General features: G+C 53.2%; 2 protein-coding genes across 2 annotated transcripts; both read right to left on the bottom strand.

The window, feature by feature from the left end:
- Positions 1–3,002: 3,002 nt before the first annotated feature.
- Positions 3,003–4,061, bottom strand: JN550_009293 (uncharacterized protein; the record flags this gene model as incomplete). Its single annotated transcript, XM_049321350.1, has 1 exon — positions 3,003–4,061. The coding sequence occupies one exon, from the start codon at positions 4,059–4,061 to the stop codon at positions 3,003–3,005; it is 1,059 nt and encodes a 352-aa protein (XP_049168650.1).
- Positions 4,062–7,713: 3,652 nt separating this feature from the next.
- Positions 7,714–9,318, bottom strand: JN550_009294 (uncharacterized protein; the record flags this gene model as incomplete). The annotated part of the gene is made up of 5 exons (XM_049321351.1): positions 7,714–8,001; positions 8,063–8,619; positions 8,687–8,874; positions 8,950–9,131; positions 9,184–9,318. The coding sequence occupies 5 exons, from the start codon at positions 9,316–9,318 to the stop codon at positions 7,714–7,716; spliced, it is 1,350 nt and encodes a 449-aa protein (XP_049168651.1).
- Between the last annotated feature and the right edge of the window lie 4,669 nt (positions 9,319–13,987).

Here is a 13,987-nt window from a genome sequence, read left to right on the forward strand (position 1 = left end):
AGGGTCCCTGGACGGTGTTATCCTTGTTGGTGCAAACTAGATCTTGCGGCGCCAGGATCATATGTATCAATCTACTTGTTCACATCAACAAGCACGTTCGACTTGAACAATGGTGACGATGAAGAGATGGCATCTAACAGAAGGCATTTGAGTGCTTTGGCTGAAAAGGAGAATAAGCATAGGGCCTACAGGGGGATAATTGCCGAGGTTGCATGCACATCGTTGAGCCACGTGCATGTTGTCAATTGCGTATTCCTTGCTAGGCTTCGGGTGAGCTTGAAGTCCGCCTGTGTACATACGCTTTTTGTATACCTTGTCTAACATACGCCAACTAAATGTACAGGCAAAATATTCAACTGCACAGTCGAGCGTGAGCAAAACACCACCTTCGGGTCCGAGAAGGATTATCAAGCATCTGACTGGGCATCCTCACCGACACCGCTATCAGGGAGGAGTTAACCTGGCATCGGGGGCAAAGGTTATCACGGCACAGTCCACTCAAAACCCCAGTGCGTTCTAAAAACACACGCTGGATTTAGCAGCACTGCTTGCTGCGCCCGTCGGCGACATGATATGACATGTCATGACATGTGTCACTACCACCTCAAGCTTAGGCCGGAAGTCCCAGGCGTCCGGGCTGCCCAGCAGGTAGGCAGGCATAGGCTTTGGTGTGTTGTCCGCCGCATCAGACGATAATCGCCAACATGCAGCTATCTGCGTGTCTATATACAGCCACGCATCACGGATGCAGAGAACCTGGGAATGCAAGTCTCCAATGCATTGGAACCTGGGTGGGCTCACACGCACGCACGCCACTTCTGCAAGACTCGTTCCTTTTTCTTCGTCCTCGTGGCCGTGCGGGACCCAAAACCCGGGCGCCGGCCTATGTATTGAACAGAAGGGAGGGGACCCCGCCGCCGCGCTGCCGGGCTCCCCTCTCTGTCCTGAAACATGCACAAGTGCGGCGACGGCATTAGCGGGCGAGCAGCGCAGCATGCACGCTACGGCATGGAAAGCTGCGACGAGTTCCGCCTCTTTGCTCCGCGATGCTGCTTCGTCTCGCCCACAGAGGCGCCTTTTGTGGTTGAGGGGTCCCTCCCTCCCCCGATGGATACTCACCACAGCCGGTCGATGCCAAGCAACGCCCCAACGGGCGTAAGCCGACCAACAGGATCAGCCAGCGCTGGGGTATACTGGTCAAGCGAGGTGCCTGCAGGGCCAGGGGACGGCGCCAGGGCCCATATAGTACGGAGTAAGTGCAGTGCATGTTGTTACAGTCGCGTGTGTTTGGATCAGCGGCTATACATACCTAAGTTACGTTGGGTGGCGCTGTCACGTCAATCTGGGTCCTGGTGCTTATCTATCCGGTAAGCGAACGGGATGCCCAAGTCAGGGAGAGTATGTGTGTGTATGTGTGTGTGTGTGAGAGAGAGAGAAACGGGACCCTGTTTGTTGGCTGAGTCTGTTCTTGAGAAGATTGGCCTCATAGTCCATATGTGCCGTCGGTTATATGTATTCTATTGGATGTGCGTGTTGATGAGTGGCCCGGGCTGGGGGACGAGTGATAGGGCAAACCAGATTGATGTCGGCCAGCCAAGCCAGCCATGTGGTCTGCGGGCAGCGTTCTTCTCGAAAGGGGGGGTCCTGCTCGCGTAATACCCAACTATGTATGCAATGCAACGCGGCCAGCTAGCTCGGCACGCCAACGTGTGGTGTACCTATCTGCAGGAACGGAGCTGAGTCTTGTCACTTTTGACAGAAATCATACCCCGACTCTTGAGCCCCCGTCGTGAGTTCGGTCGGTCGGTCTTACATCGGACGACCCTTTGTGGGGGGAGAGGGCATAAAAGATAGGATGATATGGATATAGCAGCCAGCAGCCAGCATCTAAGACAGTATGGGGGTCCATTGGTTGGGGTATATGCAGTTGGCATTTCTGTAGACAGGGACTTTCCTCATAGTAGAAACGACTGACTAGTTCGGTGTTTCAACTCAACCATCACTGCAAGAAGCGGAGCCCGACATGTGGTTCCCAAGCGTCCGGCTACGCGCAAGGAAGAGCCTTGCTCCGCACTCCAGTTTCTCTAGCTTGCACCTAGAGGCGGCTGAAAAAGAAAGGAAGCAAAAAGGTCTGAACGTTAAGCTTATGCGCAGGGCCCCCGTGCACGTGGGAATGGCATCCCAGCTCGTCACGCGAGGACGGAAAGAAAAACCGGGGCTTCCCATCCTTCACGCTTGGCTGGTACAGTACTATTCGCAATCGTGGCTTCAGATGTGATCCAGATCGGAGCGCCGGTCACGGTAGTATTGTGGTCAGTGTTCCTCCCGGTAAAGCTTGGTGTCTGGCAGGCTAGGTAGGTAACACCATTGGGACTTATCGAGGAGGGGGGTTAGTCGTGTCATAGCGCACTTATATGGGCACGCACTTATAGCCTCCTGAATAATCACAAGATCTTCGCCCTTGGCTGGCTTCTCACAATCTACCGAGAATCGATAGGCTGGAAGGCCGTTTGGGAAAGCAAACACGCCTCCCTCAGCATAGCCGTGGGCTAGTAGCACATGCATTGCGGTAGTTTCAGCTTTGACAGAATACAGTGGTTGTATTACTCGTAATTCTGGGACCCTCGTCCCACCCACTTCGTACACAAATGCTTAAGCAGATTTGGCCATGAAAGAAGAAGAATCATGGCGCATTTTCGGGGGGTTCTGCCTTCCCCTTTGCACCTCAGCGCCAACTCCGCGCAATGAATGAAAACCCCACGATTATGCCGCTAATTTCTGATGAACTCTCCGCAACCGGATGCGGAAGCTCGTCGTGCGTGCTGTACTGTAGTGGGAGAAGGGAAAAAATGTCGCTGTAGGCAATACAGTGCCGGTTGGATATGGTAGATGTAGACAATGAACATGAATTTTGTGTCGTCAAGTAATCGGCCGTGTCGTCCGGCAATTGCGTGAGCGCGCCGGTGGTTGTGTAATGTATATCCCTCTTCCTGGTGTGCACTCTAAGACCGCCGCATTTTATTCCACATGCGCTTCACAACGCCTCCGTTCGTAGCTGGCGACTCCTCCTCATCGAGGCTGGCGAAAAATCGCTCAAAGCTCTCCTTTGGTCTGCTATCTGCATTGTTTACCCGCGGCGGCAATTCCTCACGGGCGAGGGACGATCCGCCTGCCTGTGTAGTTGTCTCACTCTGCCATCCATAGATTTGGTCTTCGCAGGCACGCAGGTCAGGCCGGGTAAGCGTCATTCGTAGCGTCATCTCTCTCGACGCCGCGGGAGCTTGAGCGTAGCTTTCTGAGATTTTTCTCGAGTAATTGGTGTCGATTTCAGGTGCCAGCTGCTGGGGTTTGGCGGTTTGCTTCTCAGGACTGTGCGGAGTCCTCGGCGATTCTGGATCAGGTAGCGAGATGTCCTCGCTATAGGTTGACGATTGGTCGTCTGAAAAAAAAGTTCTGCATTGAGACGTGTCTTCCGAAAGTACGCGGCGGGAGTTGTTCCTCTTCAAGTTCTCAGACGTTTGAGCCGGCCGGGCCGAGAGAACATCGTTTGAGGGAAAGCCGAATTGGACGGCTTCGTCAAATTTCTGAGGCGAAGCAAGATAGACACGGAGTTTCAGCCGGGCTTCGGGATCCTGGTAATGTGCCGCTGCAGGATCGAAAGATGCTGCCGAGCCCGTAGACTCCTGGGGTATGTGCCGCGGCTGTATCAGGGAAAGCGCTCGGGATTTCCGTCTGGCGTGCGGTGTATTCGTCACCAGGGTTGACGTTGGGGAAGTTGGGGTGGATGTCGTACTGCTGACTGTAGGTCGACTCGATGAAACTGAAGCGCGCCCAAAGGGTATCTTGTTTATTGAAAGATGGCGACGAAAGGATGGACGGTGATCTTTGGTTTGGACCGGCACGGTATCTCGCAGATTGGCGTGGTAGTCGTCGAGGTGAAGACGGAGGTCTAGATCTTCCTCTTCATCCATCCATTTGAAGGTCTCCAGGAAAGCTTCGTCGACATTCTCCGTCTTCCTGGCCCTGGCCATCGGCTTCTCGCCGCCTCTCTGGCTCTCCATACTGGGTCGAGTTGACGCAATGACAGCGCTATAGTCTGTAGGGCTCAAGTGCCTGCTTGAACGGCGCCCAATCTTGTATATAGCTTCGTCTGCTGCATCCAAAATCACGCTCTCTCTGAGTTTCCGGGCCAGAACCACTTGCGCTTCCCTCGTCAGTTGAACCTGGTCAGGCTTTGGCGGCAGTCGACTTGAGGCGAGACAGTCCGTAGAACCAAAGCGCGACTGATAGACGGGCGAGGGTTGCGGGGGGTTATTCAGTCTTCGAGGCGCAAAGCTCCCCGGTTCCTGAGCAACATGCCTCTCTGACGCCTTGTCATTCGAGAAAGAGAAGCTTCTCGGGGACGAGCTCAAGTAGGCAGGACTGGAGCTATCATCTAAAGCACCTGAAGTTTGGGCGATACGTAACCGCTCCAACGTGGAGAAATACTAGGGAAAGGGAGAGAGTTTTAGCACAAGCCACCATGAATGAGATAGGAAAAGTGTTCCAAGAGTTGAAAGCCAGGGATGTAACAAAGAGACCCGGACACCAGAATACCGAGCGCTTTGGCTACTGAAGAACGGATGAGACAGGGAGGAGCAGACGGCGTGGGCCCACCTGCATATTCGATGCCCATAGCGTAGACTGCCCGCATCACACTAAGGGGTGAGTATGCAGGTCGGCCAAGCTACCATGGTGCCTACCATGGGCGCTACCACGTTTTAGTTGACAACGTCAAGCTGGTGGAAACACGGCGGCTGCTGCGCTCTTTTCGGACTGCATACATGCAGTTCTGTTTCTATACACATTGCATAGAGGCAGAATGCGACAGGTGGCCGGTCAGGGAAGGCAGCACTGCGCTCCCCGGGCGAGCGGCGAGGACCCTCACCCTTCTTGCATGCCATCGCCGCCACTAGCAGCCCACCCGGTATTGAAATGAGCAACGCATATCATTCCCAAGCTGTCTGTCAATGGTTTCCAAGTAGCAGCTTAGCGCGTCCCGAGGCATGCCCAAGCTACCCAGAAAAACGGTCCGCCTGACGCCAGCCAGTGCCGCTGTGGAGCCGAAGAGAACAACCATTGCTTTTGTAGGTTTTTCTATAATCCGCTTGTGCACTGCACGTTCCATGCGTCATATAGTACTGCTGCAGACCCGAAGTCCAGTCATAGCAAGCGGAGCGTCGTACAACATATCAATACGTGCTGCATTGCTACCACTTGCGAGTATCATGGTGAAAAAACAGGGGGGGGGGGGGGGGGGGGGGGGGGGGGACGAGGAGAATCGCTGCCAGGACAGATAAATGAGAAGAGAGTTTTCACACTAACCTTGCGCCGTATTGCAATTGGTAAGGTTTCGAATTCCTCCAGTTCCTGGCGGGAGAATTGCGGATTCATTATATCTCTGTTCGTTATGTCGGTCCTCCTCGTCCCCTGAGCCGTAGCTCCGCTCGTCTTCGGCCTCGGCATCCAGCGTCGTGTGCTCTTTGGCGCCGACGTGTCGCGCAGCTCCTGGTCTCGTGCGTCGTAGTCTAGTCCATGCTTCCGGTTCTGATCTCGTAGGCTGTCATGATATACCGCTGTCGAGCTGTTATTGATACATTTGGAACGCGCCTTGAGCGACGGATCAGGATTGGCGGCGGACCGAGCCATTTGGATAAAACAGTTCCCAGGTTTTCCTTTGGCGGATATGCAAGGGGTCGTCGAGTCTTGGTACAAGCTCGCACTTGGACCCTGAGTATCAAGGCAGCCGTCGTCCACACAGGCTTTCAATGGCTTTCGATGGTCGAGAACATGGTGATCAGAGAACGCTGTAAATTCGTGAGATTTCGAGAGAGAGAGAGAGGAATGACACGGCGCGGCCTGTGTCTTTCTTTCAAGGTCCCCGAATAATTATTCGAGTCTGCCCATGCTCGAGTAAATACAGGGTTCATCGAAGCGCCCGGGGTCTCTCTCATTCGGGCCTGGCACCGTCAACCTTTCTGGGGCAAATGTCAACTATTGCTGGGATCTGGAGCCTACCAGCTGCTCCCAGGGGACCACTGTGACAAGGTTCCAGCGGTCGGGTCACCGCATTGGTCCGTACAGAGAGGAACTCTCCCAGTCACCGTTGAACCTCGTCCAGGTGCGGGTGCATGGCCTGATAGTGATGGAGCGTGCCCGGAACGTGCCAGCAACGAGCCAATGGCCACCGGGCACGGCCTCCAGGGACTGCCAGCGGCCCACCGGCTAGCATATGTCAACGGGCGGTTGTTGGGCTCGATAGCCTGAAAGGGAGTTCGCACAGGACGCTCAAAGCTCATTGCCCCCAGGCCACCCCAGTCCACTGGAGCTGCCGATTCCCCTTTTGCGTGGGCTAAGGCCAGGGGCAAGGGATTTGGAGGCTCTACATGCGGCAGTGATCATCGTCGATGCCAGTTGCGGTAAGTCTCTAGTGGAGCCTGGGCAGTGGACGGTCGCACACGATGGAAGTCAAACACCGAGGGACCTGTGAAGATCATCTTTCCTTTCAAATCACGCGACGTGCCTACGTTCCCAGATACTAGCATGGGAACGACAACCGATATCGCCGTAGAATCTGTCATTGCTATCGAAATAGCGTGCCGATCAATGCACGACATCCCGACGTCTTTTGGGAGGGGGCCCCTTCTGCGCGTTCCCGTCTGTGTTATGTCCGTACATCATCAACTGAGGCCCGTTGGGTATGATCAATTCGTATTTATACTTATAGTTGTCGCTTTAATGCTGTGCTCAAGCATGCACATAAGTAGCGGTTCATTTCCGGGTTCGGCTTGTTCGCCCAAGTTGTCCGGCCCTGCATGCAATGTCATGCATGCTCTGCCTCGAACACCCCCTAATGCTTCGATGACGATGCTGACTTGGGCCAATAGTCCAAACCTGGGTTGTCCTGAAGTAAAGACAAGTTGTCCCGGATTCCGAGTTGTCGTTGTTTTGGCGCGTGGCTAATCTTAGGAGCTCTTCCCATGGTGGCAGGGGTGACAGGTCTTCATTTCCACCATGCGCCATGATTTGCGTATCCGCACGGCTTGGAACACGACCGACCGACCAGTTGACCAGATGTTCGGGTTCCAGGCAAAGCCAGGGACGAGCTTAAGGTTTTTCTAGATCATCCATGAAATGTAGCATCTTGATTTGGTCCCCACACGTGCCACGAGTCTTACCTGAAAGTCACACATGGCACTGGTAACTTAGGTTACTGCAGAAACATAGCTGCAACTCTAAAGGCCGCAATCTCCTTCTCGTGGCAGCCACAGGCCGCCGGGCCCACGGTGATCTCATAGAAGATCGATGCATGGAAGCTTCTTGGTCCACATTTTTCAATTCATCTCCTGGCATGTCCCGATGCCAATTCGAGTCAACTATGTATCTGAAGCAATGTACCTGAAATGAAAGTTCGCACACGGGCCAAAGGCGCTGTGTGCGTATGATCTGTCCACTCTACTACCGTCCTCCCACTCCCGCCCTGACATACTTCATTCTACGCTACTTTATGGGGAGCAAAGAAACATATACGCGAATCCTTTGACCCCATTGTATAACCAGGTTCGATCCAGCATACCAATTCGAGGCATCTAGGTTTTCATAGTGACGAGTGACGTGCTGTAAGATGGTAACCCAAGCCTTCCTTATCTAGATGAGCGTTCCGGGAAGCCACTCTTACTTGATCAGAGAGTTCAGTGGATCAAAGTAACGGTACACTTTATTTTCCTTCGTATCGCCCTTGACAGCCGGCGCGGTGAATGTTGACACACCGGTGGCACGATCATATGACTTCCGGCTTTGGGCAAGGCGCTTGCCGCCGCCTTCTGGGAGATCGACAACAAAGGTCGGCATGTCGAACCCGGCAATTGACCCCCTCATTTGCTCTTCGATATCGAGTATCGTCTGTAGTGGCGTCCGGAAGTGTTCTGCCTTGGGCACCATGTCACACTGGTAGACATAGTACTGCACACGTGTTAGTCTCGTTCTTCAGGCAGTGTAGGTCGGGTGATACTTCTCAACATACCGGAGCAATTCGCAGAGTATCAGACAATGTCCGGACGAGCTTGGACATGGTCTCGACATTGTCGTTGACGCCGCGGAGTAGGACGCTCTGGTTCCTGACCGTCACGCCCGCGTCCCGCAGTCTGCGGCTGGCCATCTCCGTAACCCATGAGATCTCATTTGGATGATTGAAGTGGGTATGTAGGGCCATTCTCTTGCCAACCCTTTCTGCCTGTCGGCTTACGGCAATGATGGCAGTGGTCCACTCGTCGTTGGGGTCGAGTATTCGCGTCGGAGAAACAGCGAGCCCTTTGGACGCAAACCGGATCTTCTTGACGTTTGGCATCGCCAGCAGGCGGTAGCCAATCTCCACGATGTGGTTGGCGGCGAGATAGTAGGAGTCGCCGCCCGAGATGACAACGTCTTGGACCTCAGGGGTGCTGGCGATGTAGGCAAGACACTCGTCCCAGCGCTTTCGGGTCATCTTCAGGAGTCCCTTTTTCTCGAGCTCCTCCGTGTCAGCCCCGACTGCATAGGATCGAGTGCAAAACGAGCAGTAAGTTGGGCAAACCGAGGTTGCTGCAGGGCTCGTTAGTAAGTTGATCCAGCGCCGGCAGAGCCACCACCTAGTTGGCTTTGGACTTACCCAAGAAGAGGACCTTGTCCGGGTAACGATGCACTAAGCCATTGACCGGGGAGTCCGATTCCTCGTGAAGCGAATCTAGTTTGACTTCTGGATGATCTGGAAGCATCTGGGAGCCAAGAGGTATGAATTGGCGGAAGATTGGGTCGTGTCGAGGATCTTTCCAGTTGATCCTGCTGAAGACATAAGGCCTAGCTGGATGTCAATTATCATTGCTCTCTGGTGCGCGCGATATAATCAACGACAAGCAAGGGTTGGGCACCTACATTATACGCAAAGACATTGTAGAAGTGGTCAGCCCGGCAAACACATCCTCGATAAACTCATCGCGGCTCTGGATCATCCCGGTCTTCCTGTCCAGCGGTACGGAGTCAGGGAGTAATCCTGCGAGTAGTGTTCTGAACGAATCCGGGTTTGTTCTTTTGTGAAATTCGATGACATTTTTCCTCTGAGTATTCCATCAGCATGTGGGTTCACGGTTGTGTGCAAAGTGGGCTTACACTCCAATCCCAAGAGAGGAATTGCTGTGTCGAGACATCCTTCCACATTGGGATTTGACGCCAGAATTCGTCCCGGCCAAGCGCCTCTTGGGGATAGTTGGGTACGATGGGCTCGGCCATCGATACGCTCGGCATTGCTGTTTCTTGAGCAAGCCATCTGGAGCTGGTCGATAGTCTGCGAACCCGTGAGTTTGGGGCATGCCGGTCCAAATCTAATCTGGACACAGGCTCAGAATTGGTAGTGGTTTGGATGGATCGTCTAGAAGAGCATCTGTTTCCAGCGTTGATAGTTCTGGCTGCCACGGCGCATTGTCTGCGAGCATGGAGCCGAAAAGGTGCTGACAGTCGAGCCGCCATGTTAAGCTTTAGAGAGCACTTGACTTCGGATGCACTAAAACAATTTCTGGCTGTCAGCATCTGACCACCAAGTCGGTTTGTTTCCGTCAAACGACTTACAAGATCAGAAGTAGCCTTGACACAACAATGAAGTGTTGTCTTTCAATAGCCGCTGGCTTTGTGACGTCTATTTGAGTCTTATATCTTCAGCGCGAGGTTCGGGACCGATGCAGCAGCCTCAAAGTCCTAGCTCAATCGATCTGTGCAATCTTCAGCAACAACCTTCATGTACGGTCAGCATCATATGATAGGCCATATCATGTTACTGTGATGCTCATTGCTCGGCAGGAGTGGATCACACGGCTTACTCTCTTATGGCGATGTGTACAGCAGCCCTCGAGGTTTGGGGGCCCTATACTGATATGAGGCTGCTCGGGGAAGCCTAAAGGAAGGCATCGATGCATCAGCACAACACCAACATGATGTGACTTGCAAACCCCGAAGGAAGAGGGGGGTCATGCGAAGGAATTAGAACGTTACCTTTCTATGTATGCAACCCAAACTAAAGTTTCGGTAGGGTGTACAGGCGAGAGTGTGGTGACGCTATTAGAAATTCGGCAGGGACTCTGACTGGCTCAGTACAAGGTCAAGCTCACTTAGTTCGAAGGAGTGACTACCTGTGAAGGCGAACTAAGGCCGTGTTTCTTTGGTGTTGCGATTCGAGGGTTATATAGCAGGGCGAATCTCGGGAAGTGGGTAAACTGTCTACTCGAAATGTAATTTCACGATCCAACCGAGCTTAACACTCCAAGGAGACAGTCAAACAATCAAACAAACAAACAAGCGTGAGGTTTCTGAGTCACACAAAGCTCGAGGTTGGCCTGTTTTGCGGCCACCCTTCAAGGCTCTGCGCCTTTATAGTTGTTAGAGCCAAAAGTCCCAAGACACAACAACCAACATGGGCGGTGGCGGAATACCGTTTGAAATCTCCTGGTTCGTGCCTCCGGAAAGAGGACCCAGCGAGATGCCGCGGGCAAGCGTCTAGTGGTTGTAGTTACCTGTCACCCACTTGTACCTTGAGCGGAGCCCCGTAGGGCCAACTGCCGACCCTTGTCGTAGGCGTATGCAGTCTGCATCGTCACACAGGAAGCGGATTGCACATGACTTGACGGCCTCTGATCCGGTGGACTGGATGGCTTGTTGGGTTGCCAAGCCAGATTGTGCATCATCGTGCCTCTCGCTGCCTTGAGGAACACAATCGAGATCGTCGACATGTTGGCTGCTAGGATGGGAATAACATTGCAGCTCACTATTGCCACATATTGATGACATCTCCGGGGCACCCAAGAGGTCGTTAGTTAGTTGTTGCCCAGGCTTAGCAGTGACGGCACGGGTTCTTTCCACTCTGCTAGGTGCTCCGCTCACATGCAGAATCGCTCCATGTTACTTTGTATAGTATAGGCTGGCCACTGGACGGGGGCGACCCTTGTTCGAATCGCCAACCCTGCATGTGTTAGGAAAGCGATAAACCCGCAGCAGCCTTAGGGCAATTGACGGACTCTAGCGGCAACTACGTGGAGCTAGGATTGTATTTCGAGGGCAGGCAACGGTTCTCCAAGAAGACCACTGGTCCTATATCCCTGTTCATTATGTATATTACGTGCTGAGCAGGACGAATCATGATCCAGATATCACACGAGTATGTTTGCAATGTGGTCGTCTGTGATAGCATTAGAAAAAAAGAAACAAACATACATCTCCACGCCCAGGAGATACGAAACAAACGAGTCACCAACGTGATAGATCCTTCCTTCGGTGAGCATGATACGGAGGACATTTCATTTCCGGCCCCATGGGAACAAAATGGAAAATTCTAGTCATTTTGATGATGCTCGCAAACAACGTACTCGACATGAAGGGTTACTGTACCCGACAAGCGATCGGCCATTCGATATCATTGGGTTCCAACGCAATGGTTTAACTTTGGACCGTCTTGTTTGAATATGCGGTCGCATCCATTTTTGATGGTCGCTAAGCACTCGAGAGAAATTCAACCCAGTGTACCGGGCCAGCGGGAGGAAACAACCAACTTCCAACGCGCGTATACTGGCGAATCATCAAGCCGTACCTTGCGACCATGATTTTTTTCTGGATGCCATCACCGCCAACTTCTTGGTGATTCTGTGGTTGTCTGGATCGCCATTCTGAACCATCATGCCCCATATGTTAGTTAGCTTGCTTGATGTCTAACCGCATAGGCGATGATCCACCCGTTAGGTGCACACAATGTCAGGACACTCAATTCTGAGCTCATGGCACTGCATGTATGCGTTCAAGGCCCAGTGGTCTTGGATCTGCCTACTTGCTGTGAAGTGAATGGGGGCCAGTATAACAGGCATTAACTTGCCTGGGCAAATGAGGTGGAACCCAGCGACTTGGGAGAGCCCTGTATGTTGCATGTGGATGCAGCAAACCAGTGAAAGTTTGGGTTAGGCAACATAACTCCTGCATGCAACCCTAGGTCATGAATAGCAGGCGGCAGACCTTGGCCACCAACTTGGGTCGCTGGTTGGTGCACACATTTCTCCCAAGAAGTCGGGATCGTTGACACAAATATCCACCCAGGGGTGGTGATGAAGGCAAGCCCCCCCCACCGCAGTCTATGGGCTAGTCGAAGTCAATCTTGTCCATGCAAGGGATTTTTGGTAGTTTGCAGCAAGCATCCGCGGAGAGCTCCCGCCAGGGTGCTAAAGACTCTAGCGTTCGACAGCAACGCCTGCGATACTCTTTGTTGTGGAGTTTGGAGTTCTGTAGGACCACCCGCTGAAGAACCGCGGTTTTACGAACGGCGCGGGCCGCCCAGTAGTCATCCATCATCCTCATTGTTCGTTAAATAGCGAGGTATGCAAATAGGTCAGGAACATCATCACCAAGGTTGTGTATTCTTCATGCGCGCGGCACATCGTACACACCACAAGAGGAAACGTAACAGCAGCTGGATGTACTTCTCCCGCAAGCGACTTATCCCGGTGTTTGATGGGGAGCCCAGAGCCGTAGCCACTGCATGCCCTTGCCTAAAACGGGCGACAGAACCAGAGCATGGCAAATCCGGCGATCGCAGCCGTGGTGGCAGATGGCGTGGGTTGAGCAACGGGGCTCAACTTGCAGGCATCTTCACTATTCAACCCAGAGCAAACGACATCTTTACCCGATTGGTGCCGTCGACGAGCCGCTATGCACATATTGCGCAGATGTGACCAACATGTCTCCCGGTCTCGCCTACCCCTCTTCGACGCAATGGGTCCAGTTCCCTTAGCCGCTAGTCTGGAGATGCTGGAGCCGGGATAGGAGCGCGGCTTGGGAGAGGATTGCATAGGCCCGACCGGTGAGTGTCCTGTAGACCCGGCAGCCTGTCTGACTTTCTTGCTCATCTCGGTTCGTATATGCTGTTCTGACCTTGCTCTCCAACCCGAGGTTGTAGTTTGGGGGCTCGCCCTTGAGCATTCGGGTCCAGGGATCGTCTGGTTGCATTTTCTGGGTTTACGGGGCTAAGCGCGCCTGTTGGTTTCCAATATAATTTGGCGATCACAGCCGCGCGAAATGGAGCCAACTGGCGAGTAATTCCATTTCAAGCGGTTCAGCCGCGCTTCAAGGTGACAGCAAGTCGGTGCCGAGAGGCGCAGCTGCCCTTTCTGGGCGCGGCACGACGACAACCCATGCCAACTCAAGATTGAGTGACGAGTCAATGGGTACTTCTGTAGGAGAAATGTCATGTTGGCTGCAGGGTCATATCATTCTGACATAGGCGACATCCATAGACAGCGGTCAAGGGCCCGTAACTGGTCGAGTAGCGTTGCCGGATGTCCATATCCTTGCTGCCACTCTTCACAAGTCTCTTTGCCCATGAAATGCATAGCCAAGTCGTGGCAAACGTCGTTCAAGCCGACAAGGCCACCACTGAATCATAGCTGGCAGTCGGCATGATCTAGCGTTCCATGCATGGTTTGTTTGGCCATGGGGGAGCATATGTCTGAAAGGATCTGAACCAACATCTTCACCGACAACAGAAAGGACGGAACATGAGGGCTGCGAAAATCACGCAGTCTTGTTGGAATTTTTCTTTCTTACGTAGCTAGGTACCTCTTGGCATCATTTTGGCCAGTGAAGCCTATCTCTGGGTCTATCCCTAGCAGGAACCAGGCAGAGCGGTGTATGGCCCGGAGGCTGTTATATGCGAGGTGAAGATGTTGGTCGGGTTGCTGCCTTCGTCTTCAGAGGACTCAAAGATAGACCGATGAACATGCCGGTGCGACGGCCTTGGCAGTTGCCGAGTGTGGCACGAACGGAGTTTGATGCATCAAATTGTATAGCCACTCAAACTCAACTTTCTGAATGTTTGCTCATGTACGATTGCGAGCGTTACCTGCAGACAAATGTGGCTATTACCTTGCGACAAGGAGAGAGCAAA

This window comes from Neoarthrinium moseri, assembly GCF_022829205.1.
Source record: "Neoarthrinium moseri strain CBS 164.80 chromosome Unknown scaffold42_Wmoseri_CBS_16480, whole genome shotgun sequence".
NCBI classification, from domain to species: domain Eukaryota; kingdom Fungi; phylum Ascomycota; class Sordariomycetes; order Amphisphaeriales; family Apiosporaceae; genus Neoarthrinium; species Neoarthrinium moseri.